We start from the raw sequence: 17,461 nt of genomic DNA, 5'->3' as shown, positions 1-17,461 counted from the left end.
TGCATACTCACTACCGTGCCGTCAAACACACATGCACACTCACTACCGTGCCGTCAAACACACACTGCAGTGCCGTCAAACACACACTGCAGTGCCGTCAAACACACACACGCACACACATCCCTAACCGTGCGGTCAAACCCACACACTACCGTGCCGCCAAACACACACACGCACACTATTGTGCCGTCAAGCACACACACGCACACTCACTACCGTGCCGTCAAACACACACACGCACACACTCACTGCAGTGCTGTCAAACTCACACACGCACACACTCACTACCGTGCCGTCAAACACACACACGCACACACTCACTACCGTGCCGTCAAACACACACCCGCACACACTACCGTGCCGTCAAACACACACATGCACTCACTGCCGTGCCGTCAAATGCACGCACACTCACTACCGTGCCAAACACACACGTGCACACTCACTACCGTGCCAAACACACACGTGCACACTCACTACTGTGCCATCAAACACACATGCACACTCACCATCATGCCATCAAACACACATGCACACTCACTACCATGCCATCAAACACACACGCACACTCACTACTGTACCATCAAACACACACGCACACTACCGTGCCAAACACACATGCACTACCGTGCCGTCAAACACACACACACACAATACCGTGCCGTCAAACACACACGCACTCACTACCGTAATGTCAAACACAAACACGCACAACCGTAATGTCAAACACAAACACGCACAACCGTGCCGTCAAACACACACGCACACACTCACTACCGTGCCGTCAAACACACACACACGCACACACTCACTACCGTGCCGTCAAACACACACGCACACACTCACTACCGTGCCGTCAAACACACATGCACCCTCACTACAGTGCCGTCAAACACACACGCACCCTCACTACAGTGCCGTCAAACACACACGCACACTCACTACCGTGCCGTCAAACACACACGCACTCACTACCGTAATGTCAAACACAAACACGCACAACCGTGCCGTCAAACACACACGCACACACTCACTACCGTGCCGTCAAACACACACACACGCACACACTCACTACCGTGCCGTCAAACACACACGCACCCTCACTACAGTGCCGTCAAACACACACGCACACTCACTACCGTGCCGTCAAACACACACGCGCACTCACTACCGTGCCGTCAAACACACGCGCGCACTCACTACCGTGCCGTCAAACACGCACATGCACTCACTGCCGTGCCGTCAAATGCTCGCGCACTCACTACCGTGCCAAACACACGTGCACACTCACTACCGTGCCAAACACACGTGCACACTCACTACCGTGCCATCACACACGTGCACACTCACTACCGTGCCATCACACACACGTACACACTCACTACCGTGCCATCACACACGTGCACACTCACTACCATGCCATCACACACACGTGCACACTCACTACCATGCCATCACACACACGTGCACACTCACTACCGTGCCATCAAACACACACGCACATTCACTACCGTGCCATCAAACACACACGCACTCACTACCGTGCCGTCAAACACACACGCACACTACCGTGCCGTCAAACACACACGCACTCACTACCGTGCCGTCAAACACACTCGCATTCACTACCGTGCTGTCAAACACACTCGCATTCACTACCGTGCTGTCAAACACACACGCACTCACTACCGTGCTGTCAAACACACACGCACTCACTACCGTAATGTCAAACACAAACACGCACAACCGTTCCATCAAACAAACACACACACACTACCGTGCCGTCAAACACACACACGCACTACCGTGCCGTCAAACACACAGGCTCACTACCATGCCGTCAAACACACACGCACACTCACTGCCGTGCCGTCAAACACACACGCACACTCACTACTGTGCCGTCAAACACACACACGCACACACTCACTACCGTGCCGTCAAACACACATGCACCCTCACTACAGTGCCGTCAAACACACATGCACACTCACTGCTGTGCCGTCAAATACACGCGCACACTCACTACCGTGCCAAACACACACGTGCACACTCACTACCGTGCCATCAAACACACACGCACACTCACTACCTTGCCGTCACACACGCACACTACCGTGCCATCAAACACACACGCACACTACCGTGCCATCAAACACACACGCACACTACCGTGCCAAACACACACGCACACTCACTACCGTGCCGTCAAACACACGCACTCACTACCGTAATGTCAAATACAAACACGCACAACCATGCCGTCAAACACACACACTACTGTGCCGTCAAACACACACACGCACACTCACTATGTACTGTCAAACACACGCGCACACTATCGTGCCGTCAAACACACACGCGCACACACACTACCGTGCCGTCAAACACACACGCGCACACACACTACCGTGCCGTCAAACACACACTACCGTGCCGTCAAACACACACGCGCACACACACTACCGTGCCGTCAAACACACACACACATTACCGTGCCGTCAAGCACACACACGCACACTATTGTGCCGTCAAGCACACACACGCACACTATTGTGCCGTCAAACACACACACGCACACTATTGTGCCGTCAAGCACACACACGCACACTATTATGCCGTCAAGCACACACACGCACACTCACTACCGTGCCGTCAAACACACATGCACCCTCACTACCGTGCCGTCAAACACACATGCACCCTCACTACCGTGCTGTCAAACACACATGCACCCTCACTACCGTGCCGTCAAACACACACGCACTCACTACCGTGTCGTCAAACACACACGCACACTCACTACCGTGCTGTCAAACACACACGCGCACACTCACTACCGTGCCGTCAAACACACACGCACACTCACTACCGTGCCGTCAAACACTCACTACCGTGCCGTCAAACACACACGCACACTCACTACCGTGCCGTCAAACACACACGCGCACACTCACTACCGTGTCATCAAACACACACGCACTCACTATTGTGCCATCACACTCACTCTACAATGTTTCAGGTGTCCCATTATACAGTTCTAGAATTAGATAAATTATGGATCAGATGACGAGTGAAATCTTTTCTGTATTCCAATAAGCTACTTCACCCCAATTTGAGACAAGAATGACCCAGGTGTGAGATTTTGCCATTTTCCCCACCAGTTATCCTTTGTCCTGCACGAACATAGAACAATACATTGCAGAACAGGCCCTTTGGCCCTCAACGTTGCGCCAACCTGTGGACTTTTCTCAGCTCGTCCCCCTACACTATCCCAAAATCATCCATGAGCTTATCTAAGGATTATTTAAATCCTAATGTGCCTGAGTTGACTACCTTAGCAGGTAGGGCATTTCACGCCCTTACCACTCTCTGTTTAAAGAACTTGCCTCTGACATCAATCTTAAATCTATCACCCCTCAACTTGTAGTTATGCCCTCTCATACAAGCTGGCGTCATCATCCTAGGAAAAAGTCTTTCTCTGTCTATCCTATCTAATCCTTTGATCATCTTGTATGTCTCTATTAAATCTCCCCTTAGTCTGCTTCTTTCCAATGAGAAAAGACCCAAGTCTCTCAGCCTTTCCTCAAAAGACCATCCCTCCAGACCAGGCAACACCCTGGTAAATCTCCTCTGCACATTTTCCAATGCTTCCACATCCTTTCTGTAATGGGGCGACCAGAACTGTATACAATAGTCCAAGTGTGGCCGCACCAGCGTTTTGTATAGTTGCAACATGATAATGCGGTTCCAGAACTCAATCCCTCTTTGGCCGCATGGTGGCACAGTGGTTAGCACTGCTGCCTCACAGCGCCCAGAGACCCGGGTTCAATTCCTGCCTCAGGCAACTGACTGTGTGGAGTTTGCACATTCTCCCAGTGTCTGCGTGGGTTTCCTCCGGGTGCTCCGGTTTCCTCCCACAGTCCAAAGGTGTGCAGGTCAGGTGAATTGGCTATGCTAACTTGCCCATAGTGTTAGGTGTAGGGGAGTGGGTCTGGGTGGGTTGCTCTTTGGAGGGTCGGTGTGGACTTGTTGGGCCGAAGGGCCTGTTTCCACACTGTAAGTAATCTAATCTACCAATGAAACCTAACACACCATATGCCTTCTTAACAGCACTATCTACCTGGGTGACAACTTTCAGGGATAAGTCTAGGGATTCATATTCTTAAAGATCAGAACTGAGACTGCTTCAAATTTATTTCATGGGGGCACAAGTCAAAAGGACAGAAGAAATAGAGAAAAGCAAACTTATTTTTCCCATAATTTTAGACAGATTCATAATCAGATTCCAAAGATGAATGTTTGAGCCACCAACAGCATCATCCAGACTGCATTTCTGATCAAATACAAAATCAGAGAAAATACTGGCAAGTAACCATTTCTACATCAATCCATAAAATTTGTGTAATAGAGAGTGATAATTGACATATACTTGCGCACACACACAAAATAATCCACTGCAGATGTATAGCATGAAGTGCATCTATATTTATTGAACTGAATACAGGATAACTATGTTCAATGGTAAACTGATGCATTTTAGAATAAATACAAAGCAGTTGCACAAGGCACTTCATATCACCTGAAGCAACGCACAAAACAGAGGCGCCAGTATTGCTTAGTAGTTTAGATTATAGATAAAGTCACTTGAAATCAGGTGACCAAAACTTCATTCTTAAAGAATAGCCCTCGACACTGAAGCTGGTCAATTACATTCGTTCCAACTGCTTTATTTGTTTTGTTGACAGTTCAACCAGCTCTGAACATAAGACAATAAATTGTGTTTCAAAGTGCTGGGGTAGTTTGATGGAATCGCCATTGGACCCCACGGATATTTTTCAAGTTGCAGATATTGAGAAAGATTCATCTTCCCAGACGGCAGAGCCAATTAAACAGCACAACCTCACTTTCAGACACATTTGAGAAGCAATGATTGGTGTTGTACAATTACAGACACTGATTACCTCAGAGACTTGCTGATTGAACACAAACACCTTTAATATATAAGTGCAGAAAAAGTGAGTTTTATTCATTAAGGTAGTTTAGATAAATTCTAATTCTAATTCAAATGATCGAAAACACATTCCTCAACTACTTAACCCTCGTATTTTGCAAATAAAATCCTGAATGATTAAATCTGTACGACTTGTGGATCAAGCACATGGTCAGTCATATGCAGTGTAAATATTATGAAGTAAATATTGATTCCTGGATCCCTTTAGTTTGATTTGGATGCAGATTAAAATGACCTCTGAACTACTACAACTAAGAAATGGTGTGGCACGCTGGGTATCCCATCTGATACTTGGCACCACTTCCCAGCTGTGATATTGTGCTTATATCACATGAGCATTTAGCGTTAATTCTACAGAGTGTAGCTAGTAATTGATCATATTTGGTTATAAAGATACACAACAAAGCACTTCAACTCAGTGAAAGGAATGATGACTGTCCCTGCTTCAAGTGTGATGCATTTAATGGCAGTTTTGGCATTTAATCAAGGTGAATAATCGACTAATTTGTTTCTTAGCTACTCATGACGCTGGGTAAAAACTCGTTCACTGCCAGCAAATCAGTGTGATTTGATCCAAGTCATGGGATCTAAAAACCGGTTACAATTATCAAGCCAATGAGCACTTGTACCAAATTCCAGGTTTTCATCCAATTAAGCCTATCTGCTCCAGTCACATCCACATATTCAGTCTTTTCAACGGTAGTTCTACAGATTCAGTATGTCCAAATATCTGGGAATTTCAGAACATTTGCAAATCCTTTCTACAGAAACTCCAGTCACCAAGATGAAGATACTATAGATTAGACTGCGCTCCTCATGTCTCTCAATGCTCCAATGCAAAGCAGCAATAGCAAAATAGCTTTTTGTGCCAACAGATCCAAGTGTCATGCGGTCTTTCCAATAGCTCACATTTAGCCATTTCCAAGATCTGCAGTAGTCCCGACAGTTTGGCTCATGCACTGGGGGAAGAGCCTGTCCTTGAAGCTTGAAACTTCAGTTGCACTGTACTTTTTCCTTGCGGATGTGGAGGCTTGATGTAGCCAGGGGGTGCGGTGGCACAAACCACAGCTGCCTTCTCTGGCACAGTTTTATTCAGGACACACAAACTTGATTGGAAAAGGAAAGTGGGTGTACTCTGGAAAAAAAAATTAACACCTTGACCACAAGGGCCCTGGTCAAACTAAAGGAATAGAGGATGGAGCAAAGGGTTTAAAAGGATTGGAAAGGAGAAAGAGACAGAGACAGAGAGAGAGGGAAGAGGGAGAGAGGAAAAAAAGAGAAAGGCTTTTAGTAACATTCAAAAATATTTTTACATGGGTGATGTTTCAAAAGGTGCTCCAAAAACAGGATATGGTCATCAACAGAATTCAATTCCACAATGGGACAGTGGGTTAGGTTTCAGCTCATAACTTATTTAAATATTTAAAAATAACAATTATATATCTATAATGGTTAAGTTGTCTCAATAAAGCAAAACTGTTGAAATGAAGAACAGAATAATGCAAAGTTAGCACAGACCAGAAGTTCTATTACCATTGTTTACAGTCCTGGATGTGACTCAGCTGACCCATCCCCAATGTTTCCTGCACCAGTAGCCAGAGCACCTTGGGCTGGAGACCAAGGAGGGAGGAAGAAACACCAGGAGGATCTATTACAATCCATGGAGATTAACTTAAACCAGACAGTTAGAAGTAGGCTGATTACTGATGGGGGAAAGAGTAGTGTGATTCAGGGTACCCAGTAGCAAAAACACAGGGGAACAGAACTCGAGATATAACAGGCATAAAGTGATCAAAAGAGACTTTTGAAATATATAATTGTTTGTTCTAGAAACAACCTTTAAATAATTTATTTAAATTTTGCAAAATCTACATTAATAACCTGTAGATTAGCGAGCACTCCAACACAAAATTCCTTCCAATGTCCTTGGTATTAGAATACATGGATTCAGATCAAAGTTAATGGTTCTAGTCATGTTCCTAATGATTAAACTGTGCACAACAAAACCCAAATGTGTGCACACTGCATGTCCAGGTGTTTTACTAGTGTACATTAAACTGACCCACAATACTAAGATGAAGGCAACAGTTCACAGAATGCTCAACTCTAACGATGTTTCATAAAATCAAAGTGTTGGAAATACGCAAGTCAGGCAGCACATGTGATAAGGGATATAGAGTCAGCTTTAAGCTAACATGACCCTTTTTCTGAAGGGGTCTTTTGATTCTTCGACAAGAGTAAATTTTGTTTGTTACTGAAGACAATGGGACTGCTGATTCATTAAGAGTTAGATCATTCAGAGGTAGTGGAAATCTGCAACACTTTTCCTGAAACCAATGAAATCGAGATCATTTAAAAACAGTTGATAAATTTGTTAGATGAGTTAGCTACCAATTTCAACCTTAACATTGTGTGGGGCTCAGATTTTCATCACCTCCTCTCAGAAACCTAAGGCAGATGGGTTGCTGACATAGGCAGAGGATCAAATAACCACTCAGCTCCAGGAACTGGTGACCTGAGATGTGCATAGAAAGAGCCAAGGAAGAAAAATGCTACAATCAGCGAATTAGAGAGAGTAAGACAGTATGTAAACAAAGTCAATCATTCATATCCAGAATTAAAGGCCAAACACACCAAACTCTCATGGACAGCAATACAGACCACAACTAAATACTGCAAACAATTATTCAGATTTCAGAAACAGTTTTGTGAATGAATTCACGCAGAAGATTAAAATTGAAACAAAATTATTTATTTAAACTGCATCCAAAGTGGGGTTTCTGGGCATCTGAAACTGAAGAATTAACACAAAGACAGTTCATGATTCAAATAAAGACAGAAAATTTGGAAATACTCAGCAGGTAAGGTAGCTGTGGAGAGAGAAACAGTGCTAACTTTCAGATCAAGGACCTGCAGTCAGTTTCTAGTCAAAGGTCACCAACCTGAAACGCCATCTGTTTTTCTCTCCACAGATGCTGCCTGACTTGCTGAGCATTTCCATAATGTGTTCCAGAACTCAGCCATGTCAATTCTGATGCAGAATCAAATCATGGCATTGTAGTGCAGACGGCAGACAGAATGACACCCTAGCAAAACCAAGTTTGAACAGGTCATGGTGGAAAGCCAGCTGTGAAATCTGCAATCTCATAAATTAGCAGCATTAGATCGCAACTTAAAAGCAGCCAAGGTTGAAACACCAATGGAACTATGATCTTGCAAGGATTAAGCATCTTCAAAAGAACAGAAAAGGTAATGAGTGAGGACAATGAGTTAAATCCTGCGGGGGAATGACAAAGCAAGGTCAAAGAGGGGAAAAAGAAAAAGGCTTTCCTTTCACAGAAAGGTAAGTGAGATTAGTATTGTCAAGAGAGGTGAAGTGGAAGAGAGGAGAGAGGAATAGAGCCAACATTTGAGAGGAGGAGGGGGTCAGACTGGAAGATATGGATTGGGGGGTGGGGGGGGGGGGGTGGAAAGAGACAAGAAAAGGGAAGACAGTGAAGAGCAGAGAAGAAAAACAAAACAGGAGGAGATATAACTGAGGGGGAAATAGAAGGATTGTCAGAAGTCTTTTTCATCGTGCAACTATCTGATTAAAAATAGCAATTGCCTCACACTTGGATGGTGGATAAGTGGTTAGCATTGCTGCCTCACAGCACCAGGACCCGGGTTCAATTCCAGCCTCGATGACTGTCTGTGTGGAGTTTGCACATTCTCCCAGTGTCTGCGTGGGTTTCCTCCAGGTGCTCCGGTTTCCTCCCACAATCCAAAGATGCGCAGATCAGGTGAATCAGCCATGTTAAATTGCCCAAAATGCTAGATGCATTAGTTAGGGGTAAATGTAGGGGAATGGGTCTGGATGATTTACTCTTTGGAGGGTTGGTGTAGACTTGTTCAGCCTAATCTAACTGCAGACACTGCATATAATCCTCATCTACAGAAACAGAATACAGATGTCTATAAAGTCTCACACACTGCCAAGTCTCAAGCATTCAGGTTGAGATGCAATTGAAGCTTCAGGGTTCTTCAGCCTATCACCACCACATTCAGATCTGGCAGAGCGACACTGAGCCACAGTCTCAGAACTCCAGTAACCTATACTATAATACCATCAGTTTGCATGTCAACTATAAATCAGCCCAATACTAATTGAGGCAAGTAAGGAATACCTTATTCTATCTTATTATTTGTTTGCTTCACTGCCACTTTCACCTGCAAGAAACGTATGCCATGCAACTTGAATACAGAGGTCTGTTCAAAGAACAATGTTTCTGTATGGTGCTTTCCAGAGGACATAGTACCAGCTTATGTTTGTATCATTCTTGGCAGATGCCAAAAGCAGCATGAATGACAGCAAGATACACATATACTGGCACCAGTGAATGTCATGCTCATTTGCTGTACAGGCAAGGGAATCAAGTGACTGCATTGATATGGTTAAGAATTAGATTACATTAGATTACATTAGATTTAGATTACATTACAGTGTGGAAACAGGCCCTTCAGCCCAACAAGTCCACACCGACCGGCCGAAGCGAAACCTACCCATACCCCTACATTTACCCCTTACCTAACACTACGGGCAATTTAGTATGGCCAATTCACCTGGCCCTGCACATCTTTGTGACTGTGGGAGGAAACCGGAGCACCCGGAGGAAACCCACGCAGACACGGGGAGAACGTGCAAACTCCACACAGACAGTCACCTGAGGCGGGAATTGAACCCGGGTCTCTGGCGCTGTGAGGCAGCAGTGCTAACCACTGTGCCACCGTGCCGCCCACGTTCTTGCCATTAAACTGGTACAGGGAATGGTACCTCACAATGCAACAGGATCTTATCAGGTTGTGGCTCTTTCGTGAGGGGGGGGGGCAATCTGACAGATCTTTAAAACGATGAGAGCTTTTGAGAGGGCAGATGCTTTTACTTTTGTGGAGACCAGAACAGGAAATCACAAATAAGATGCACAAATTATATATGAAATTCAGGAGAAACATCGCAACTAGAATATGGAACTTTGTACCTCAAGCAGATTGAGCAACTAGTAGTGATTCATTTAAAGTTAGATGAACACAAAAGGCAAAGGAAAAGGTTGACACTGAATGGTTAGAGTTCAGGAGGTAGCCTGTCAGCTGTGTTCACGTCAGCCTTTTACAAGAGCAACTTACCCAGTACCACCTCAGCCTTTTCCCACGGTCCTGAAAATTTTCTCTTTTCAGATAAATATTCAATTTTCCACTTAATTTTCTCTTTCCCTAAGAAAACAGTCCCAAACATCTCCAACCTATCCAGTTGAAGGAAAGATCCTAATCCCGGAACCATTCTCATGATTATTTTTCTGCACTCCCTCTATTGCTTTCACATCTGTTCTAAAACTTATTCTTCAAAACTGGATAATACTCTGGTTGAGGTTGAACCACTGTTTAATACAATTTGATCATGACTTCCTCACTTTTGGATGTTTTGCCCCTGTTTACAAAACTCAAGATTCCATGTGCTTTATTAATCACTTCCTCAACCTCCCTGCCACCTTCAATGATTTGTGCACATATATCCTTAAGGTTCTTTGCTTTTGAACTCCTCTAGAATTGTACGCTTTCCTTTAATATTTATTTTATATTATGTTAATGTAATGAAGTGAACAGTAGTGAGAGGAGACAGATGTGGGATACAGACATCAGCACTGACTCAGTGGGCTTAAAGGTCTGTGTTTGTGCCATAACATAATGCGATACAACATAATTCTTCACATGAACCTCTAACTATACAATTTTAAAAGGAAACCAAAGAGGCCAAACCAAAAGCTACAAAAAAATGCTCAGGATCCAGAATGGTTGAAATAAAGTCAAATTTCAACTATCAAAGTGATATCTGGTCGGCATGGACAGGTTGGACCGAAGGGTCTGTTTCCATGCTATACATCTCTATGACTCTAAACGTTTGTATTTCAGATACAAATCTGAGCCTCCTCTGTACCTGCAACTAATGGTGGGGTTTCAATCCTGCTATCAAATGTCCAGATTTAAATGCAGGTGGCAGCCTCTACACTGAACAAGTATCTAACAGTTCAGAATTCTTTCTTTTGTTGGACATTAGCATCATTACAACATTGTGTGGCAGCGACAAAAACCAGGGGCAGGCCAGGTTTTTAAAAGCTGGGGAAATACCATTGGAAATATAAAACCTGAAACAGCACATCAAATTAGCTTCACTATTTCAGAAAATACACATACATCACAGTTGCAAACTATACATAAATAAGTGAGATTAAATTAGTCTTAGACACAACATTAAATATTTCCATTGCCAAGTTTTTCGGCTGGTCTCACCATAGATTAGACATGCGCACAGCAGCCAATTCGAGATTGTTTAATCAATAATAAATTAGGATTTTAGACAACACAACGCACACCAACATGTAACTGAAAAGATCAGAGCCATGAACAATATGAGCTATTGCCTGAATAGTAGCCATCTGGCAGCCTCAGACACTCAATGTAACCCTCAAAGAGAACAATGATACTACACTTTCTCAGCCTGCTTTTCACAAATGTTAGTGGGACCCTAAATGTTACCAGTAGAACACTGCGTTCACAGCCAATCACCAGTGTAGGAAGGCACTATAAAGATATAAGATAGTAGGATGGTACACTCAAATATATCCCCTGAAGGATGGTGCATTATCTACAAACTTACTTCCTGTAGTATCATACACTATTTACAGAGAAGTAGGACAGTTCACTATGTACACACATTCAGTAGGCCATTTCATTGTTTAGATTACATTACATTACATTACATTACAGTGTGGAAACAGGCCCTTCGGCCCAACAAGTCCACACCGACCCGCTGAAGCGAAACCCACCCATACCCCTACATTTACCCCTTACCTAACACTACGGGCAATTTAGCATGGCCAATTCACCTGACCCTGCACATCTTTTGGACTGTGGGAGGAAACCGGAGCACCCGGAGGAAACCCACGCAGACACGGGGAGAACGTGCAAACTCCACACAGTCAGTCGCCTGAGGCAGGAATTGAACCCGGGTCTCAAGCGCTGTGAGGCAGCAGTGCTAACCACTGTGCCACCGTGTCTACAGTCACATTTCCAGTGGTAACTGAACTGTTTTGGTATAGTAGTGTTTTATTTATTCACTTAAGGTAAATTGTAGTGTATTTCATGGAGACGTCTGGTAGGACTGTGTACGTTTTACAAACACAATTGTGTAGGGCCAAGCATTATTTACAGGGACATTTCCAAAGCAGAGGCAAATAGTAGGACAATGAGTTATTTCTGGACGTAGAGCCTGCAGTACCAGTTAAGAAAGAGATGACAATCTGCAGCTCTACAGCCACATGGCTCGTTAAGGATTGAAATGCAGCTCAACTTATTTTTTCCTCCTACTGATTTTCAGAAAAGAAATATCTAAATATGTTTCTACTTTAAATAGTAAATCAGGTTTAACCATTTCCTTGGCAATGGATATTTTAACAGAACCATAACAGAACTTGTGAACTGTTTAATAAAAATACGAAATTCTATTGAAAAAGTAGTAAGTTACAACTGCATGGTTTGCTAAGCAAAAGGACATTACATGTTTATAGCTTATGTATCACCTGCTAATTGATTATGTGCATTGCTCGGTGACAAGACATGCACATCAGTGAAGGAAATTATTGCAGTTTTGTTTTGAGACTATTTTGTTATAAAAAGTTTAATTTATTGCAGGAAACAATGCCGATTACGGCTGACAGACATTTGTAAATTAATTAGCAAGTGAATTTAAATTTGAAAAAAATGTGGCATTATTAGAGGGGTTGAAATTTTTTCAAAGTAGAAATATGTTGTTGTCTTATTTTTCATAATGATTGGCATTTGAGTAACAGCATCATAGCTACCAAGTGTGCTTTTTCACTAAATTTAAGAAATGGCTCATCTTGTTCAGTTTGTCAACCCTCAAGTTAGGATCTCATTCTTCAAAAGTAATTAACTTCCTCAGAATGCGTAATGCAATTTAAATGAAATAACTTTAAGTCATTCACACAAATCAATTGTAAAGCTACTATTGGTTTTGTTTATATCATTCAAGATTTTCCCTCCACTGAATGGAACATCTCTCTAATGTTCATTTCACTACTGCTAATTATTCTTTAATATCTCACTCACTGGACGTTCAAATGTGTTACATTCAACTATTAGTGATGTCGTAGCCCAATCTCAATCACATTGACCTGCCAGCGAGAGCTGTTGGATCAGGACCAGGAACTCTAACTTATAACTTTCCTCTCTGTTCTGAGACCAAATTATATGATATGCCAACTGGGACAAGTGTTGAGAATTTTAAAAATATTTCATTAAAATTTAAATTGGGAGTTCAAAAAACAGTAACTACAGATGTGCTACAAATACTATTTGCAGATAAATATAAAGGAATACTTTTAGGGACTTAGCACCAACATCATATACGTAGTCACAGTTTTGGCAGTCAGTTTTGAAAACACAGATTCCCAGTTTAATCAGTGTATGCACCATTACCTGCATATTTCTCTACAGACAACTTCAACTTTCAAATCAATTTCCTGGAGCTAATGGCAGGCCAGGGTTTTTATTGTCCTCAAAAATATAAATCTGACATTCCACATCTTGACAAGTGGAAAATCTTTATATAACAAACACACAAGGATTTGGCACATTAAAGGCTGGATAGCAACAAGTTAATGAGAGACTAGCTGGTTGTGAGCTGTTGGCATTTCCTCATGCAGTGTCCATGGTTGATGAAAATGAAGAATGAATGTATTGAATGAGAGCGAGAGAACGCTTACCAGCTGTCAGCACCAGCCTCACTCTGAAACCTCTTACATCCAATCAGGCCGTGCATGAAACTGCAAAATCCTCACAAGTATCCTCCTAGGGAACAAACACTCACGATTACATACAAACCAACAACTGCCATGTCTCTCGCTCTCTCAAACCCAACAATTGTCACCTAGGGATCCATATCATACTGGAAACATCTGACCTGACCAGGGTTACAAAGGGTCAAACACACTTACACTCTGCCACCCAACCATCCCCCTACCAAACTGTAAACTTGAGTCACTTTTAGCTGCGACTAGCTGTACATGTACAGTATTTCAGTTTCCTTGGATTTCAGTGCAATTGCTCACTGGATTTTTAGACTGCCCCAAGGGACTCTGGCATATAGTACCGATGCTTTCAGCTCCCACAGGCAAAAAAAGAACTATGCTGAGTTGTCAGTCTTTGTTCCAACTTGTTTCTACCAGTACAGAGAAAGAAAAAGAAACCTAAGGCGAACTTGACTGAGTTGAGTTAGTCTGATTATAGCCCACAGTAAAATCATTGAAGAATCACAGATACAATTGACATTGCAATTTCAGATTCTCATCACAAGGAATGTCGTTCAATAAAACTCGCAGGTTACTCCATCTCTCCTTAGGCTATTACACAATGACTCTGCAGTTTGCTCCAATGTCACAGCCACCATTTCCACAAGAAACTATACTGTTACTAAAGTGCACCAATATTTATGTGGATAAATTCACTTCGATCTAAACCAAATGCAGGAAGACCAAAAAAAACACCTACTTCAAATTCTGGTTCTGCTGCATTATTCTGAACGTAGTGTGGGACAGTGTGCCAAGTCAGAGCAGAATACCTTTTGAAAGAGTTGGCTTTACTGTGAGTGTAATGGGGATTCTGGGGCATTATGGAAGACCTTGTAAGATTTTCTCTAGGTCCCCAAGCAATGTACTTGAATTCAGGATTCTCTGTCCAAATTCTCTGATTTCTCATCAAGATGCTCACAGCTCAGGCCAGGATTGCATGGTTATAGCTCTGCTGCTGCTGGGAATTATTTAAATGTAACATTTTAAATTCAAGGACTAAATAAATCAAACTGCTAGTGAAATGGCATTCGTATGGAAGTTTTACATATGTTTATATAAAATTCAATTCTGTAATTCCAGACTAACTTTAGCCCTAATTTTGGATTCATGCACTGCAAGCACCAAAATCATCATGACTAGAAATCTATGTTGTTATGTAAGCAGTGGAGCATATTTAAGTAAAATGACTAGGTACTGATGTATGTTGAAAGTTTTTCAAGATAATATTGGGGATAGTCACAGAAGTGGCAACAGGAGAGGGGTAGCGGGCAGGTTGCTGAGCAAACAATCACAGCAGGGCAGTGGCAGTGAATCAAACAGCACAAGGGAGAACATTCCTCGGGAAACACAAGGTTCTCCAACCACAAGAAAAATCAGAGGGTTAGATACAGAGTAAAGCTCTCTCAGTACTGTTCCCATCATTCAGAGGAAGGCTGCCTCTACTCTTTTAAACAAAGTAATGCTCTCTCAACACCTTTCCAATCTCACTGCCCGTGTCTATCGCATAGAAGTCGTTGTTAAATCAGTGATGCAAGTGTACTGAAACTATTTCTTCCTTCCCGTTTATTCCTTGCTCTTTCAATCAACCCATCCAGAACTAAATATTCTCTACCCTCAATCCTGTCCAGAACTCTCATATAGTGAATGATCACTTGGCTCATATTTAATTGCACAATGTCAATTATCCTCAAGTCTTGAATCCCCAGGTTAATTCCATATTGAATGCTCCCAATGGCAGAATTATAAGCAGAATTGATAATCGTAACTTACTTCCCGAGGAATGTTCTCCCTTGCTCAATGTAGGTCAATAAGCAGTAACAGCTCAAAATGTCAGGATACAGCTCATCAAGCCGGTGGCACAGTGGTTAGCACTGCTGCATCATAGCGCCAGAGACCTGGGTTCAATTCCCACCTCAGGCGACTGACTGTATGGAGTTTGCACATTCTCCCCGTGTCTGCGTGGATTTCCTCCGGGTGCTCCGGTTTCCTCCCACAGTCCAAAGATGTGCAGGTCAGGTGAATTGGCCATGCTAAATTGCCCGTAATGTTAGGTGTAGGGGTATAGTTGGGTTGCGCTTTGGCGGCTCGGTGTGGACTTGTTGGGCCGAAGGGCCTGTTTCCACACTGTAAGTAATCTAAATCTAAAGTCATTTAACAACTCAATTGAAACATTCCTCTTTGCTGAGATGAAAGTGCCACAAAGACATTTCCAGTTGGTCAAACAAGTGACCATTCTTTAGATATAAGTCCTGTTGACTAATCATCATTTTTGTCCTCACCAAACACATGCAGTAGTGAAGGACAGAATCTCAAACCCAGTGCTGTAGAAACCAATTCTAGTTCTTAATTGCTAATGCAACAGGGAATAAACCTGAAATGTTCTTACTCAAGGTGACTAAGTGCTGTAGTGAGAAATTGAAAAAGCTTAAAATGAATATATAGTTCACAAACATAGCCAGTTCTCCCTATCACTCAGTTAGCTGATGGTCCACATTAGAGAACCGTTGAGGCCAAGCTCACAAAAGTGGTTGAGGCAAGACATCGGGAGGTACAGCTGGGATGCATACACTCAAACAGATTTTCTTCAGCAGAACTTTAGCAAAATAAATTTTTGTAGGAACAATGCTGAGATAAAACATATCTCCGCTTTGATTAGTGTCAAATAAATGGAGTGAAATGTTGCAGCAGATTAAGATTCTACAAAGAGTCAATTTCAGTTGATGTGCAAAAGATCAGGAAGAAAGGATACATTCCTACAGGAAGCTACAGCCTGAATACTTTGTGCTGGAGTCATAGTGTCACAGGTGCTATTCTTGTGAGTCCTTGTTAAGGCAGTGGCATTGTCATTGGATGACTATTCAGACACCCAAACTAACGTTCTGGGGATATGGGTACAAATCCCACCATGGGTAGCTGGTAGATTTTATTTCAATTTGCAGTTTTGCAGTATTAGAAATAAATCTTGAAATGAAAGTTAATCTCAGTAACGATCACCATAAAGTTATAATTGATTGTCAGGTAAACTCAGCATTTTTACTAATTAATTTCAGAGAACAAAGCCTGACACTCTGATCATCTGCACTATGTGACTCCAGATAACCACAACCACCTGATGAAGGAACGGCACTCCGAAAGCTAGTGCTTCCAAATAAACCTGTTGGACTATAACCTGCTGCTGTGTGAATTTTAACTTTGTCCACCCCAGTCCAACACCGGTACCTCCAAGTCACGGGTTCACAAGAACACAATTGACTCTTAATTGTCCTCTGGAAAGTCTAGCAAGACAATAAATACAAGGGAAATTAGGAATGGTGCAAAAAATGCTGGCCTGACCAGCAATGCTCACACCTCATGAAAATTAATCAAAATAAACTGACTATGACAAGTGCAGACAATAACCAAAGTGTCTAATCACCTTCTTTTGACAGTTCAAGAATTATCATCCTTGCTTTTTCCCAATATCATCATCCGCAGACCAGAGACTCAACTTGTCCCGTAGAGTTAGGTGCAATAGTTAGGGGGATTGGGTCTGGGTGGATCCCTC

At 42.8% G+C, this 17,461-nt stretch overlaps 1 protein-coding gene across 5 annotated transcripts in view; it reads right to left on the bottom strand.

The window, feature by feature from the left end:
- Positions 1-4,466: 4,466 nt before the first annotated feature.
- The window catches only part of LOC122563579 (palmitoyltransferase ZDHHC18-like), a 33,923-nt gene continuing 20,928 nt past the window's right edge, over positions 4,467-17,461 (bottom strand). Inside the window, exons 9-10 of one of the 5 annotated variants that reach the window (XM_043717485.1) lie at positions 13,834-13,918; positions 6,075-6,149 (exon numbers count right to left, since the gene is read on the bottom strand). In XM_043717485.1, coding sequence (XP_043573420.1) covers positions 13,877-13,918 — 42 coding nt within the window. In that variant the 3' untranslated portion in view covers positions 6,075-6,149; positions 13,834-13,876. Of the gene's footprint in view, positions 6,195-13,833; positions 13,919-17,461 lie in introns of all 5 variants that reach the window. The other 4 variants (XM_043717484.1, XM_043717481.1, XM_043717482.1 and 1 more) reach the window with 4 other exon arrangements.

The sequence above is a fragment of the Chiloscyllium plagiosum genome, chromosome 27 (genome assembly GCF_004010195.1).
Source record: "Chiloscyllium plagiosum isolate BGI_BamShark_2017 chromosome 27, ASM401019v2, whole genome shotgun sequence".
Classification (NCBI taxonomy): domain Eukaryota; kingdom Metazoa; phylum Chordata; class Chondrichthyes; order Orectolobiformes; family Hemiscylliidae; genus Chiloscyllium; species Chiloscyllium plagiosum.
This window is presented reverse-complemented; position numbering and strand designations above follow the sequence as displayed.